Below are 13233 nucleotides of genomic sequence, written 5' to 3' on the forward strand. Positions count from 1 at the left end.
TATAAATCATAGGCCACTTAAAAATCATTACTTGATGCTTATTAAGAAGAAATGACAGTACTTTTTAATTCATATTATTCAGCATATGTGACCTGAAGTAAAACTTTTGGTTTTAATTATGGCAACTTTCATCAAAATTAAAATAGTTTCCTTCTTAATAAAACTTCACTAAAACCCTCAGAAAAATTAATTGTTGCTTTTAAAGCAGTAAAAATGATAAATTCTAAAACTATTTCTTTATTTTACAATTGATGCAATTAAAGTAATGTTGAAATATTTAATCTCAATACATTTAAGCACTGGATTAAAAGAAAACAGATATTAACTAGTATTTACTTCCTGTCTAGAATAGAATAACATGTAATCATGACTCTTGAGCATGCAGGAGATCGGTACAGATTCTTTCAAGAAAATTCAACATCAGTGTTGAGCTGTCCTAGCAGCTGGGCTCTGAGTCTGCCTTCTCAGTGCAGGATATGTGTCCTGTGGTTATGACACTGCATGGGCAGATAGGATACATTTTGAGGGTGGCTCTGTCCATATCAGGGTTTTAGAAGTAAAGTTTGTAAAATACTCAATTCTGATTCCACACGAGAAATATTTAAACCTTCCATTCTTAATACGTTTATTTTAAATATTTACATTTTATCATGACTTTGTCCTGGAGGCTCAATTATACTCCTTTGGTTTTTCATTTTAAGCAACAGATATTCTAAATCTTGAAGTTTTGGGAATTGGCTTTTCCTTTTGTACTGAGTGAGTGGCTTATATTCTACCAAAATCACCCACAATTTTATCTTGCATCTAATGTATCAAAGGATGCATTGCTTATTGCTACTTACCAATAAATTTGATTATGCCCACAAGCTGTCCAATTTTCATGTTTTAATATTTTAGAAATACTACTCCAAATTTCTGAAATATATACAGAATCCCATAAAATCTTTTAAAATAATAGACTGGATGCCTGCTGCTAGCTATATAGCTGTATTTATCTCCTTCAATATTTAAAGTAAAATATTAGAAATCTATTAAGCTTTTATATATATATATATTTATATTTATAGTCATATACATGCTGATGTCTTATTAAACTTCACACGAGGAATTTATACCTTTTAAACTTTTAAACATCTAATCCGTTTTCTTTGAGTTTTCTTTTTCTCTTAAGCAGGAAACACAAAGGAGCAGGGTCAGAGCAGTACACACCATTAAGGCATTTGATTTATATTCATTAAGAATTATGTTTTATTTTAGTATCATTTCATTTTTTCCATTTCTTTCCTGTACTGCATTGAATATCCATGTGTTTGCACGCCCAAAAACCTACTGGAACTGGGTCTGTTTGTGGGGTTGGGGTGGGTTGTGTTAGTGGGAGGATTTCTTTCATGTTTAAAGCTACATTTATGGTATAAATCATTTCTTAATATTTGTTTTGTTATGAACTTTGCTGATATTCTTAGGTTCTCTTGTTTGTGATTATTCATGACATGAATAGACAAATATTGTGCATATTAGATGAATTACTTGTACGTGTGTACACTGAAGTTTACTTCTTGTGGAATTTTGCACCATCAACTATTTGGGTCTATTATGAATGAATCTCAAGAATGGAGTTTAGGTCTTTGGGAACATCCTCAGATCTCAACCTCATTATTCTGTATTCCTTGCCCAAAAATAATTAGTAATTTCTAGTTTCACTAATGAAAAGATATATTGCAGGCTATAAGGTAAACGCTTCTGTAAGTGGCTATTTGCATATGAATGTAAACTTGTTTTATATTAGATCATTCATTTCACTTTACGAATCCATTTCATACTTGTTATCAGATCCCTCTCTGGGCGCATTGTTGGAGGTGTGTGGTGGTTCTTTACCCTGATCATAATCTCCTCCTACACGGCTAACTTAGCTGCCTTCCTGACTGTAGAGAGGATGGTGTCTCCCATCGAAAGTGCTGAGGATCTGTCTAAGCAAACAGAAATTGCTTATGGAACATTAGACTCTGGCTCCACTAAAGAGTTTTTCAGGGTAAGTGATTCTGATTTTCAGTGTCTGTGTTTTTTCTTCTAAATTTAGCCCCCATCAATTATTCCACCCCCATTCGTCCCATGGTCCATGAAAGATGCTCTGTGAGAAGAACCAGCTGTCTTTGTCACTGTTTCTACTCTTGATCTGTTTCTATCTCAGACCTTCTGTGTATTCTGATCTCCAACGAGAGCTATGCTTCCGTATTCTTCTTACTTTCTCAGGAGAAAAAAAACATAATGGTGCTATACAATCTAAATTTTATCAAAACTGATAAACATTCTACAAGATCAAAGCTGAAACAAAACACAGTTTGTTATTTCTGTTTCTATGGAAAGGGCACTGCATATTTCTTCATGTTCTAGAAGCACATCTATAAAATGTTCTACATCAACAATCCATAATTTATCATGAGGAGACTCATGCTTGCATCCTGCATGCTATTTCAAAATTAAGAAGCAGATTAGGTTTTAGTTGTAAATGCTGTATTTTTTATGAAATTCTTCAAAGGAAAAGCCCTCAACTTTGTAACACTTAAAACAGGTAATACAACGACAATGTGTGTATTGGGTATAGGTTAACTTTTTTAATCCATTATAAGACATTTGATGACAGAATAAGTTTCTTTCATGTTTGCATTGTATTTTCAGAAGAGCCCATTTTACTAATATGTTTTCACACAGCTGATCTTTAACTAACCCAACAAATATGACAAAAGATGATCTGATAGTTAAACAAATACCTTTGAATATATGTCAGTGTGTGAGTTAGATGTTGGCCTCAAGATAAAGGCAAGGACCTTCAACATGGTGAATGTCACGGCGGTAGATTGTGATTTCAACCCTCTCTTGCACTTTCTGTGTTATGTGTTCCTGATTATCGTCCATTGAGGCCAAGTTAGGATGGGAAGAAACGTTCTTGAGAGCAGAACCATAGCTGCTACAGTAACCAGGAAGTGTGAAAACGGAAGAGCAGTGATTTTATTAACACCTCAATGAGAGGGCAAAATAAGTTCTAGCAGAAACTCCTGCTTTATTATAGGTGTAAATAAACTTACAACACAGATTGCTATCAACTATAATTTAGCATCAGTTCTGAACATATATGTGACCATAGAATCATTTCATATAGGGGTTCCCTGGCTTGATGTAACAGTAGTTTTAATAGAATAAATCAGAAGACGGAATACTTACTCGTTACAAATGCAGTTATAAGAGCTGTAGTTACTCTTACTCAGACTTGGGTTGTTTTACTTCTTTGTAAAACTCAGGTGTGTTTTGATGTAAGTAAATTATATGAGCAACACAGGGCCTTACTATATAATCCTTTATTTGTGCTTTATAAGTTGGCATACAGTAGTCAGAGCTGTTTCTAGATACTCTTCCGATAGAGTCTGCATCTGCCGAGACTCGCGGTTGTCACTTTTGATTGCGACCACTTTCTATTTCAGCATGTCTTCACGCAGTCATTCAGAAATGCAGGTTTAAGCCGCCAGAGTCTGGGTACCCTGGCCAGCTGGCCCACATTGCCCACTATACAGATGGGAAAGTAAAGGTGTCCTGGCTGAGGAGTTTTGCTGCTCTTATGCCTCAGCGTATCCATGCCTTGCAGAACTCAGTTAAACAGTAACTGTGCATTTTGCACAAGATTTGAGAGCCGAGTTTATGTTTCCTACAGCAATGAAGGAAGGGCCACACTCATCTGCGTGAACTGCTTTGTTCTTCTGGTGAAATTTGCACAAGAGAAATTTTTTTGGTGTGTATTATTTTTCAATCTCATAGGATTCCTTCCTGTCTGATAATTCAGGAGTGTGTTTTTGAAATGGTTTGAGTTGTCCTTCAAAGATTCCTAGGGTAGAATCTTGGTTCCTGGTGTGAGTTACAGGGAAGGGGGTGGGATTTTTTTTTTTTAGAAACGGACTTTAGTAGAAAAGTTTCAAATGGATTTTGTCCCTTCTGCATATGGCCACTTCTGGCCTTTCTTTACCACCATGCTGTGACCCAGCTGAGGAGATCCTCGCCGTAGACACGCACGATGCTGCTGCTTGTTCTTGGATCTTTTAGCTTCTGACCAAATCAGCTTTCAAAATAAAATTTCTACTCTAATACATTTTGTTATAGTAACATATATCTGATGAATACGTATGGACCATGATTATTGTTTGATTCCTATGTACTATGAAACAAATGACCAGATCATTTGGGGAGTTCAATGTATTCTGAGAGCTAAAAAGGATTCTTTACTGTTTTCTGTTATACAGTCATGCCTTTGTCTCCCTGTGTCATTGTTCTATTCTTGGTCAAGTCCACGTTTGATATATGAAGTTACAGCATTAGTTTTGGTTGAAATGTGAGTGGGTCCTCATACTGTCTATCTTGTTGCAACCCTGCAAGGAATTTGAAACAACCCAGCTGGATTGGAACACATGCGGCATTGCAGTGAGCTCCTCTTAGCTAGACAAAGAAACCATGCACTTGAATGTGCTCACAGGCTGTTTACTTTGTTCCTGTCAGGAAATGGGAGTTTAGATAAAAACACAGACCACCACAACAGACGTGCTTTAATGCTTTCATTGAAATATGTGACATGTTTGGGATTTGAAGTTTATCGTTCTCAAAGGCTCATCTCTCTAAGTTAGATTAATCAAAGGCCTGCTATCTAAGAGAGATTTTTGACACACCTGCCACTTCTGTTTATATTTGATAATGGGGTCACCCGATGTAATATTAGAAATGACTTTCTTCCGTGTTTACCTCAGTGGTTTTTTTTCAGGATGCTGTAATTTTCCATCTGGAACCATAGTATATCCTTCCTTCTCGCGTTCTTCAGTGTAAGGAAATTCTGTCATGGATCCCCTTTAAGTAGAGAACTGCAATCCACTGAGTGTCATGTAAAATAGATAGAACAAAAATATAGTTAGCTTAGACATTTTAAAGACGAAACTATTCTTTTTTCTGTCAACATTTCCCATGAATCCCCAGTCTGTTAGCTGAATATAGTTGAAATTGTATATTACTGGGAAAGAAGGAAGTTCAAAGCAAACGCCTGCTTCTCTTCATGAGATTAATAATCACCACACACGGTGGGTCTCTGCTCTTCTTCAGCTGTCCTTTAGCTGTGGGAACTTTGAATTTCCGTAAGTGAGTGGTACATTCAGGGCAAGCTGAAAGCTAGCCATTGATTGACAGGGTGGCCAGCCAACCAGGAAGAGAGACTGGAGGAACTGGGTTTTCAGACTGAAGATGTGTAGTCCCTGATTTTAGTGGGATTGCTTCAAGTTTCTCTCCATTTAGTTTAATATTGTGCTCGCGCGCTTTGTTCTCTGGCCACCTGTTTTATTTATTACCCGACCAAACACAGAGGGAAGGAACTAATTACCTGTGGGAGAGGGAATAAATTCCCTTCTTTGCATTATTGCTCTGATATAACATTTCCCTAGACATGATTTCATTGTGCTGCTTTTGTGCTTATTTTTGTTCTTTAATCTTGGAATTTTATTAATTCTTCTAGAGCATTTATGAGTACCTAAGGCATTCATTTGTTTGACGACAGAAAGCTTTTAATCCAGGTTTGGGGAAAATAATTGGAGAAAGCATGGACACAGTCCAACTCTTAAATAGTACATAAAGAAATGAATGAAACATTCGAATATTTAAAAATGAATATCCATTTTTAAATTGCAATTTGGATATCTTATAGAGGCACCCAATTTTCATTACAAGTTTTGTAAAAGAACTGTTTCTGTAAAAGTAACTTACATTGAATTTCTAACTTATGATGATCTCTCCTTTACTATGATGAAATTAGCTGTTTTAATCAAAGCCTTAATTGCTTTTAGAGTTCAAGTAAATAATTTAATGTTGTTAGGTTATGTTAATAATACTTTATTGAGGTCAGTGAGTCCATAGTAGATTTAGAAGTGTGACTTAGGCTCTAAATTTTCTACTTTAAACTCTGTACTTCTACTTATTAACCAACATATCAACATCAATATTTAGTTTGTGTTTCAAGAAAGGGAAAGTGGAGTTCAATCTTGTGAAAACTGAAATGTGTGGGCCTAGATGCCTACAAGCTTTCTCTCTATGGACCCTAATACACTGTTGTGACCTGCTGTGGAGTTGTTAATCATGCTTAATTAGAGTGCCATTGTAACATACCTATAATTAGGTGGGAATTAGAATTTCAAGTATAAACTACTGTTTTTAGAGTTTCAATTTTGATAATTTCCCCTCATTAAAATAGGGCAGATCATAGTTCTATAATTTTGTCTGGAAAATGACTTTTTTTTGCAGAGCCTATGTTTGTCATATTCCCACAGCAAGTTAGAATCTAGAGCAGGTTATCTCTATGAGCCTGTCACAGGTCTGTCAGTCCGCAAAGGATAACAAGTGACTTACAGAAGGGGAGCGAGCGTTTCTTCCCACACGCCCCAAGCCATTTCCTCAGTTTGTCACCCATGAGTGGACAAGGCACACTGTTCACTCTTTGACCAAGTGGTTTGTGTTAGTTACTATTAGTCTCAGGGGAAAAAAAATGGTCAAAGTAAAGGTTTCCTATCCCTTACATAAGCATTCTTATATTCCTTACATCGTAGTATTCTCACTTGTAAATAGCAGAATTACTTTGATCCTAATCATCAGACTACATCGTTCTTACTCGATATCTTAGACATGTTTCTGTTTAGAAATGCTATAAATGATAGACACATAGGATCTATGCAATTGTTCCTTATTAGAATGAAAGAATCGGTCGGAAATTTCCCTGCTTTCGGATATGAGAGTGTGATTGTGTATTTGCTTGCATGTGTCTCTGAGTGTGTGTTGTGAGTGTGTGCGTTTCACAGTTCAACAATCATGGTTACCATGGAGTTACAATAACTGACATTATCCTTAAGGGCAAACAAAATGTTTTGTTTTTTACTGCGTTTATGGCATTAACAGCACCTGTTTATGTTTCCATAATTATTGTCTGGGCCTGGCAAGTATGTGCCTTTAATGACAGCTATTTGGGAATGGGAATGAGGAGGTCACACGTTTGAGGTCCATCTCGGTTGCACAATGATTTCAAAGCAGCCCAGGAAATGTAGGGAGACTTGGATTTAAAATAAAATGGCACAACAGAGGTTACTTCCTGGAGATGCAACTATGACACAGAAGCAGAGGTCCTGCCAAGTACAGGCAAAGCCCTGGTTTCCACTCCTTATCTGCAATAGCGTATGTAAACACCATGACAAATGAAAGTACTTTAGTCGTTACATGCTTACTTACCAAATAGTAAGAGCTGATTCAGTAGCGTCACAATTCTTAGATTGGCTGCTTGCATGGAGCAAAGATGCACCATAATGTCCTGATTCTTATGGCATGCAGAATAAATACTTCACTAGTTTGTAAATCCTCCTTCCACTCTATTATTTCCAATACTGCCCGTTATTTCTGTGCTAGAGTTATCAAGATCACCAGTGTGTGTCTGCAGGCATAAATATGTATCTGTAGATTTGGGGATATCCGCCACACATATATACAGTTTTCAGAGGTTTGCAAATGCAGTGCAGCCATATATATTCCTGTATATGTAGGATGCCACTCATCCAAGAAGAGATTCTTAATAGTCCTTCACACATGTTTAAATATGTAAATAGCTTCTAAGATTGTAGGCACTAAATAAATGCTGACTGTGAATTCATGGCAGTAAGTGACACCGTGCACACGGTGAAGCTATTCCTGCATGGTTAGCCATATCTATTGAAGATTTCTATTCCTTCCCATTCTGTGGACTGAATACAGCAGGGCAGTCCGCTCAGCTGCCAGCTCCTGCATGGCTACACCTTCTCAGGATGACCCAGAACAATGTGAAGTCATTTCCTCCTGGTTGGCAGCCTTCCTTTCTCTGACATTTTAATCTTCTCACTATTTCACAGAACAACTTAAGAAGCATTTTATTCATCTGCAGGTTTTAAGGGCAAAGTCAGCCTGGGACAAACATACTCGGCTGCCCCTGTTCAGCCTGACAGCCTTAGAACAGGGCAAAAGCAGTCAAACTTTTAGGAGGCTTTGACATGGGTTTCTCTTCAAAAGTAATTGCGAGGCTTATGAACCAGGCAGCTCATACAGTTGGAAATTGCTCAGATTTCATGGGAAGAGAAGACTAAAGACCTGGACAGGATGCTATCCTGATTCATGTGACCTCAGTGGGTCAAGTGCTGAGAAGGGCTACATATTATTATTAAATTACAATTATTGGGCAAACTAGTAGCTTTTTCAGGATAAATGGGCTATTTTTGTCTCACAGCTATGTTCTACAAATGTCACTGGCCTCTGACTGTCCTGCTGGGTAATTTGGAAACTACCTCCTGCCACACTGAGTGCCCTGAATAGGATGACTGGAGGCTTTTGCTTACGGACCATACATAAGAAGCATTGGTTTTCACAACACCAAATGTCAAAGACAATCTCACAGCAAAGTTTATAATGCTGAACAATTTTGAGAACACTCCCATTTTAAAATGCTTAGAACTCCCAGTTTATGTGTTTCAGAAGGAAGATGAATATCACAAAACAGCGCAGAACTATGTATTCAGGCTTTGGTGTATTTTATTACCTTGTTTAAATCGAATAATCACTTCTGTCTGCTTCTACTAGGTCTTTTTCACACTGGTTATCATAACAATAATGATATCCAAGCAGGCAGAAAAAAATGTGCCATAATCTTATTTATCAGAGGAAAATGAAAATGAAATAGAAACACCGTTGCTAAAACTTAGGATACTTTTCAGTTACAATTTTAGCATTTGAAGGAAGTAATGACATTGACATAAGTTGTCATTCCTATTTTTGCATAGTTTGTTCTGAATCTTACTCAGTGTTCTCCCAAAGCATTTTGCCTTGTAAAGAGAGAAGGCTGCTCATTTTCAGAGATTAATACACACTTTGAAAATAAATGGAAATAGAAGGAATTAAGCAGTATCATAAAATGAAGTCAAAACCAAATAATAGGTAGACACAAATATTCAAGCTTTTCAAAATGAAAAACATTGACCATGAAAAGATTTTTAATTCTATTTAATGTGACTAGCATATTATAAAAATAAATAGAAAATATATGAAATCTTTCCATGACAATCAAGGTGTAAAGTCATTATCCTACACAATTTTAATCCAAATGACTTTGGTTTTTCTGAAACAGTGTCTTTACTCTTCTTCCCAGTATGGCCTTGAACTTTCCCATTATCTACTTCCTTTCAGGGACAGATGCCCCTAGTAAAATTGATTCACCACATTCAGCTTCAAATACTTTCCTTTACTAAAAATTTATTCTTGACACAAAAAAAGGAAAGTGGAATTATGCTAAATAATATATGTTGAAGGCGCTGACTAAGGATGAAGTCCTCAGTCATTTTGTCAGGAAGGCTTGGGTCTGTCTTTAAAGCCTTATTTCATAATACAGATTTACTTTCCAAGCAAGGGTGGTAGAATATGGACAGTGGGTAAGAAAGGAAGCCAACATCCGAGTTAAAAATGATTTATTTTTGCTTACTTTCTGAATCCACAACTATTTGTCTTTTGACACTTTCCTGAATTCCAAATGTCTTTATGTATTTACTAAAGGAACTGTAGAGAGGGCTGATTTGGGATGCTCTTGCAAAACAAGAATAAGAACCTGAATTCTGATCTCTACCTCCCACAAAGCAAGCCTGTGAAACCAGTGTTGGCTCCTCATGCTTATTGGCCAGATACTTTTGAAGATTCTGTGAGGTCCAGGTTCAGTGAGAAACCTTGTCTCAAAAAATAAGGTAGAAAGTAACAGAGGAAGCCATCTGACCTCCACATGTATAGTATGCCAGTGTCCTAGAGCAAACACACATACAGCTCACCAGACTAGATCCTGTTTGTCTCTTTTCTAAAATCACAACCTCTTTAGAATTTCTCTGATTTGGAAACTCCAGAATATTGAAACAATACACTTAAGTGTGTCAGGAAGAAAGGTTGGGATAGTCACTACATGAATGTAGCTATAAAATAATATATAAACATTATATTATTTTGATTATATAATATTTTTATATTATATATAGAATAATATATTACATATAATATGTGCACAATAATATATATTATATATATTGCATACACACACATGCGCACAGACATGCACAAAAGAGATAGGTCATGAATTTGAAAGACATCAGGGAACTGTATACAGAAGGGATTGGAGAGAGGAAAAAATGGAAAATAATGCAATTGCATTATAATCGCAAAAATTTTACATTACAAAAGAAAATTGTTAGTAAAGCAAACCAAAACTGACTCAAGTAATCAAAGAGAGCTCGTAGGTCTAGACCAAGAAGCAGCAGATTCAGAGACTTTCCCAGTAACTGCAGATACACAGATGTGTGCTGATTGGTGATGATGAAGACAGCAAGGGACTTGTTCAGTGGAGACATTGTGTCAATATATCCACTTTCCCTATGGCATTTCAATGCCTTTAAACCTTGCTAATATCATATGCATATTTTGGAAAATACTCTTCAATTAGGAAATTGGAACTTTTTATTGCTAACATTTGAACTTTCAAAAAGACAATCTACAATTATAAAATACTTTACTTAACACCTTTTTGAAAAGGTCTTACGTTTTTATATATTTTTTTTTGTATATGAGTGCTCTTTGCATGTATACCTGCATGACAGAAGAGGGCATAAAATTCCATTATAGACGGTTATGAGCCACCATGTGGTTGCTGGGAATTGAACTCAGGACCTCCGGAAGAGCAGCCAGTGCTCTTAACTGCTGAGCCAGACCTTTTTTTTTTTAAACTCTTTAATGTACCTCAGATATTTTTTATATTTGGAATACAGGATGCTATGATGATCATTAAGCGAAGACTTCCAGTTGAGTTCCTGGAGGAGAATTCTTGGAGTTCTAGGCCATAACAGAGAGGAAGCCTGGCTGACCAGATAATGCTTCCAAATCTCTACTCTCAAGGAACAACATTGTCAGTATTGGAAATACATCTATGTAATTTAGACAAATTATTTGCTAAGAGAAACTGTAATTTGGTCATGAATGTTAGTATCTTTTAAGGGAGGACACCTATATGTCCTTCCATAGAGCAATGGCAACAAGCTTGTCACATAATAGTCCTGGTGAAGTAGTAGCATCATAGACTTACTTGCCCCAGAGACAGAGACTACTCTCACTCTGATTGCAGCTGACAGGAGGTTTTCACCAAGCTAAAACCTGCTCTTTGTGAAGCTGCTAGGATTCCTGGGGTGGCAAGCTCAGCATGTCTATAGATCTGCCTTAAACCAATTTATAATGAATTGACGACGCCTTGTTAAGGTTATAATTTGAAAGTTCCATGGCATATAATAAGGAGACCCTCCCAAATCTCATGACTGTTAAAAATAAAGCTATTATCCCAATTTTGCATCCTATAGTTTCTATTAATATATTAGAATAAGAAAATGGATTATTCAAAATCAGCCTGCTAAAGGGGATTAAAGTCATTTGTGAGTACTGTGCAAAGAAATACGTGTAGATGTAAAATGGTTTGACCTTTCAATCCCTGAGCAGCTGGCTTTAGCTTTGTGTGGAGAGTATTAAAAGCCTCCTTTGAAATCTGCCTTTGTCTTAAAGTAAACTAATCTTTTTGATACGCGTTCAATCAATACTGTTTCTCCTCTTTCTTATCTGCTGTTGAAAAGACTAGCTTAATCTTGAGGCAAGGTACTCTGGTGCTTAAATATTCAAAAGAACAAAATTACTGTTTACTTAGGAGATATGTTAAACGGCTTGTGACCATTTCCTTTTTAAACACGTTATTCTAGAAATGCATCAGTTAGTGTCAGTGTGGGTCATGCCTCACTAGGGGAACAGAATCAGGAGATTTAAATTATATTACAATGCAATTAATAAGAATAACTTACATAATCTTGTTATTGCACCCATACCTGTTCTGAATGACAACAGCCCCATTGCCTCATGCATTTGAACACTTTCTCCCTAGCTGGAAGACTTGTTTGCAAAGGGATAAGAGAGGTGGGTTTGGTGGAGAAAGTGTGTCATTGCAGGGAGGATTTGAAGTTTCAGAAGCCCACAGCACTCCCAGTTTGTTCTTGCTGCCTCCTACTTGCAGCTCAAGATGCAAGCTCAGCTCCTACTCAAGCACCATTGACGTGCCAGGTGCCTCATCACTTCCTTGATTCCCCATCCAGTGATGCTGAAAACGAAGATTAACCCTCACAAGGTCTAATAGAAAATTCCAGCCTCATTCGTATGATTCTCACATAGCAGTTCTACCCGTTCTACCCTAGGTCCTTAGTGCTTTCCAGGCCCAATTAGGCACCTAGACTCCTGCTCCACCTCTAATTTAAAATGAGTATTTCCAATCGAGGCAACAAAAACATCCTTTTGCCGTTCTCTTTAATAAGTCCTGTGTGCATTGTAGCGTACTTTCTAAGTCATTATGACTTCTAATTACTTCAGTGATTTTAATGACATAACAAATTGTTTGAGCTCTCCACAAGTGCAAAGGAAATTATTTCTTCATAGCAATTGAATTTTTATCGAAAAATGTTCAAAGGTGAAAGCTTGCCTGCATCCCGGGCACTATCTGTGCAAGCACTGAAAAGTTCCTGCCTCCCTTCCGCTCTGTCAGTCTTCCTAAGGGCCAGCTCTCAACCGTCTCCGGCCCCTTTGCTTCCTCTGCAGAGATCTAAAATCGCAGTGTTTGATAAAATGTGGACTTACATGAGGAGTGCAGAGCCCTCTGTGTTTGTGAGGACTACGGCAGAAGGAGTAGCCAGAGTCCGGAAATCCAAAGGAAAGTATGCCTACTTGCTGGAGTCCACAATGAACGAGTACATCGAGCAGAGGAAGCCTTGTGACACCATGAAAGTGGGAGGAAACTTGGATTCCAAAGGCTACGGCATCGCCACACCTAAAGGATCCTCATTAAGGTGGGTGGAATAGTATAACAATGTGCTCAATGTTGTTATAGTATCCCACCTACCCTGATGTGTCTTTAAGACTCTAACGGTTTGTATACGGATACGAGGTAACTCACAATCACAAAAATGACCAGAAGTTTCTGAATGTTTTCAGACATTTGGATACTCTTTGAAATATATGACAGGTTTTTGTTTGGTTCCGTTTGCTTTCTTTTGTTATCTTAATTTTCTTTCATTTTAGAGTTAAATCACATTCATT

At 37.0% G+C, this 13233-nt stretch overlaps 1 protein-coding gene across 3 annotated transcripts in view; it reads left to right on the forward strand.

The window, feature by feature from the left end:
* Positions 1-13233, forward strand: part of Gria2 (glutamate ionotropic receptor AMPA type subunit 2) — a 115574-nt gene that overhangs the window by 96178 nt on the left and 6163 nt on the right. For all 3 annotated transcript variants that reach the window (XM_032898200.1, XM_032898201.1, XM_032898202.1), the window contains exons 12-13: positions 1831-2029; positions 12736-12983. In XM_032898200.1, coding sequence (XP_032754091.1) covers positions 1831-2029; positions 12736-12983 — 447 coding nt within the window. The remainder of the gene's footprint in view (positions 1-1830; positions 2030-12735; positions 12984-13233) is intronic.

The sequence above is a fragment of the Rattus rattus genome, chromosome 3 (assembly GCF_011064425.1).
Source record: "Rattus rattus isolate New Zealand chromosome 3, Rrattus_CSIRO_v1, whole genome shotgun sequence".
NCBI classification, from domain to species: domain Eukaryota; kingdom Metazoa; phylum Chordata; class Mammalia; order Rodentia; family Muridae; genus Rattus; species Rattus rattus.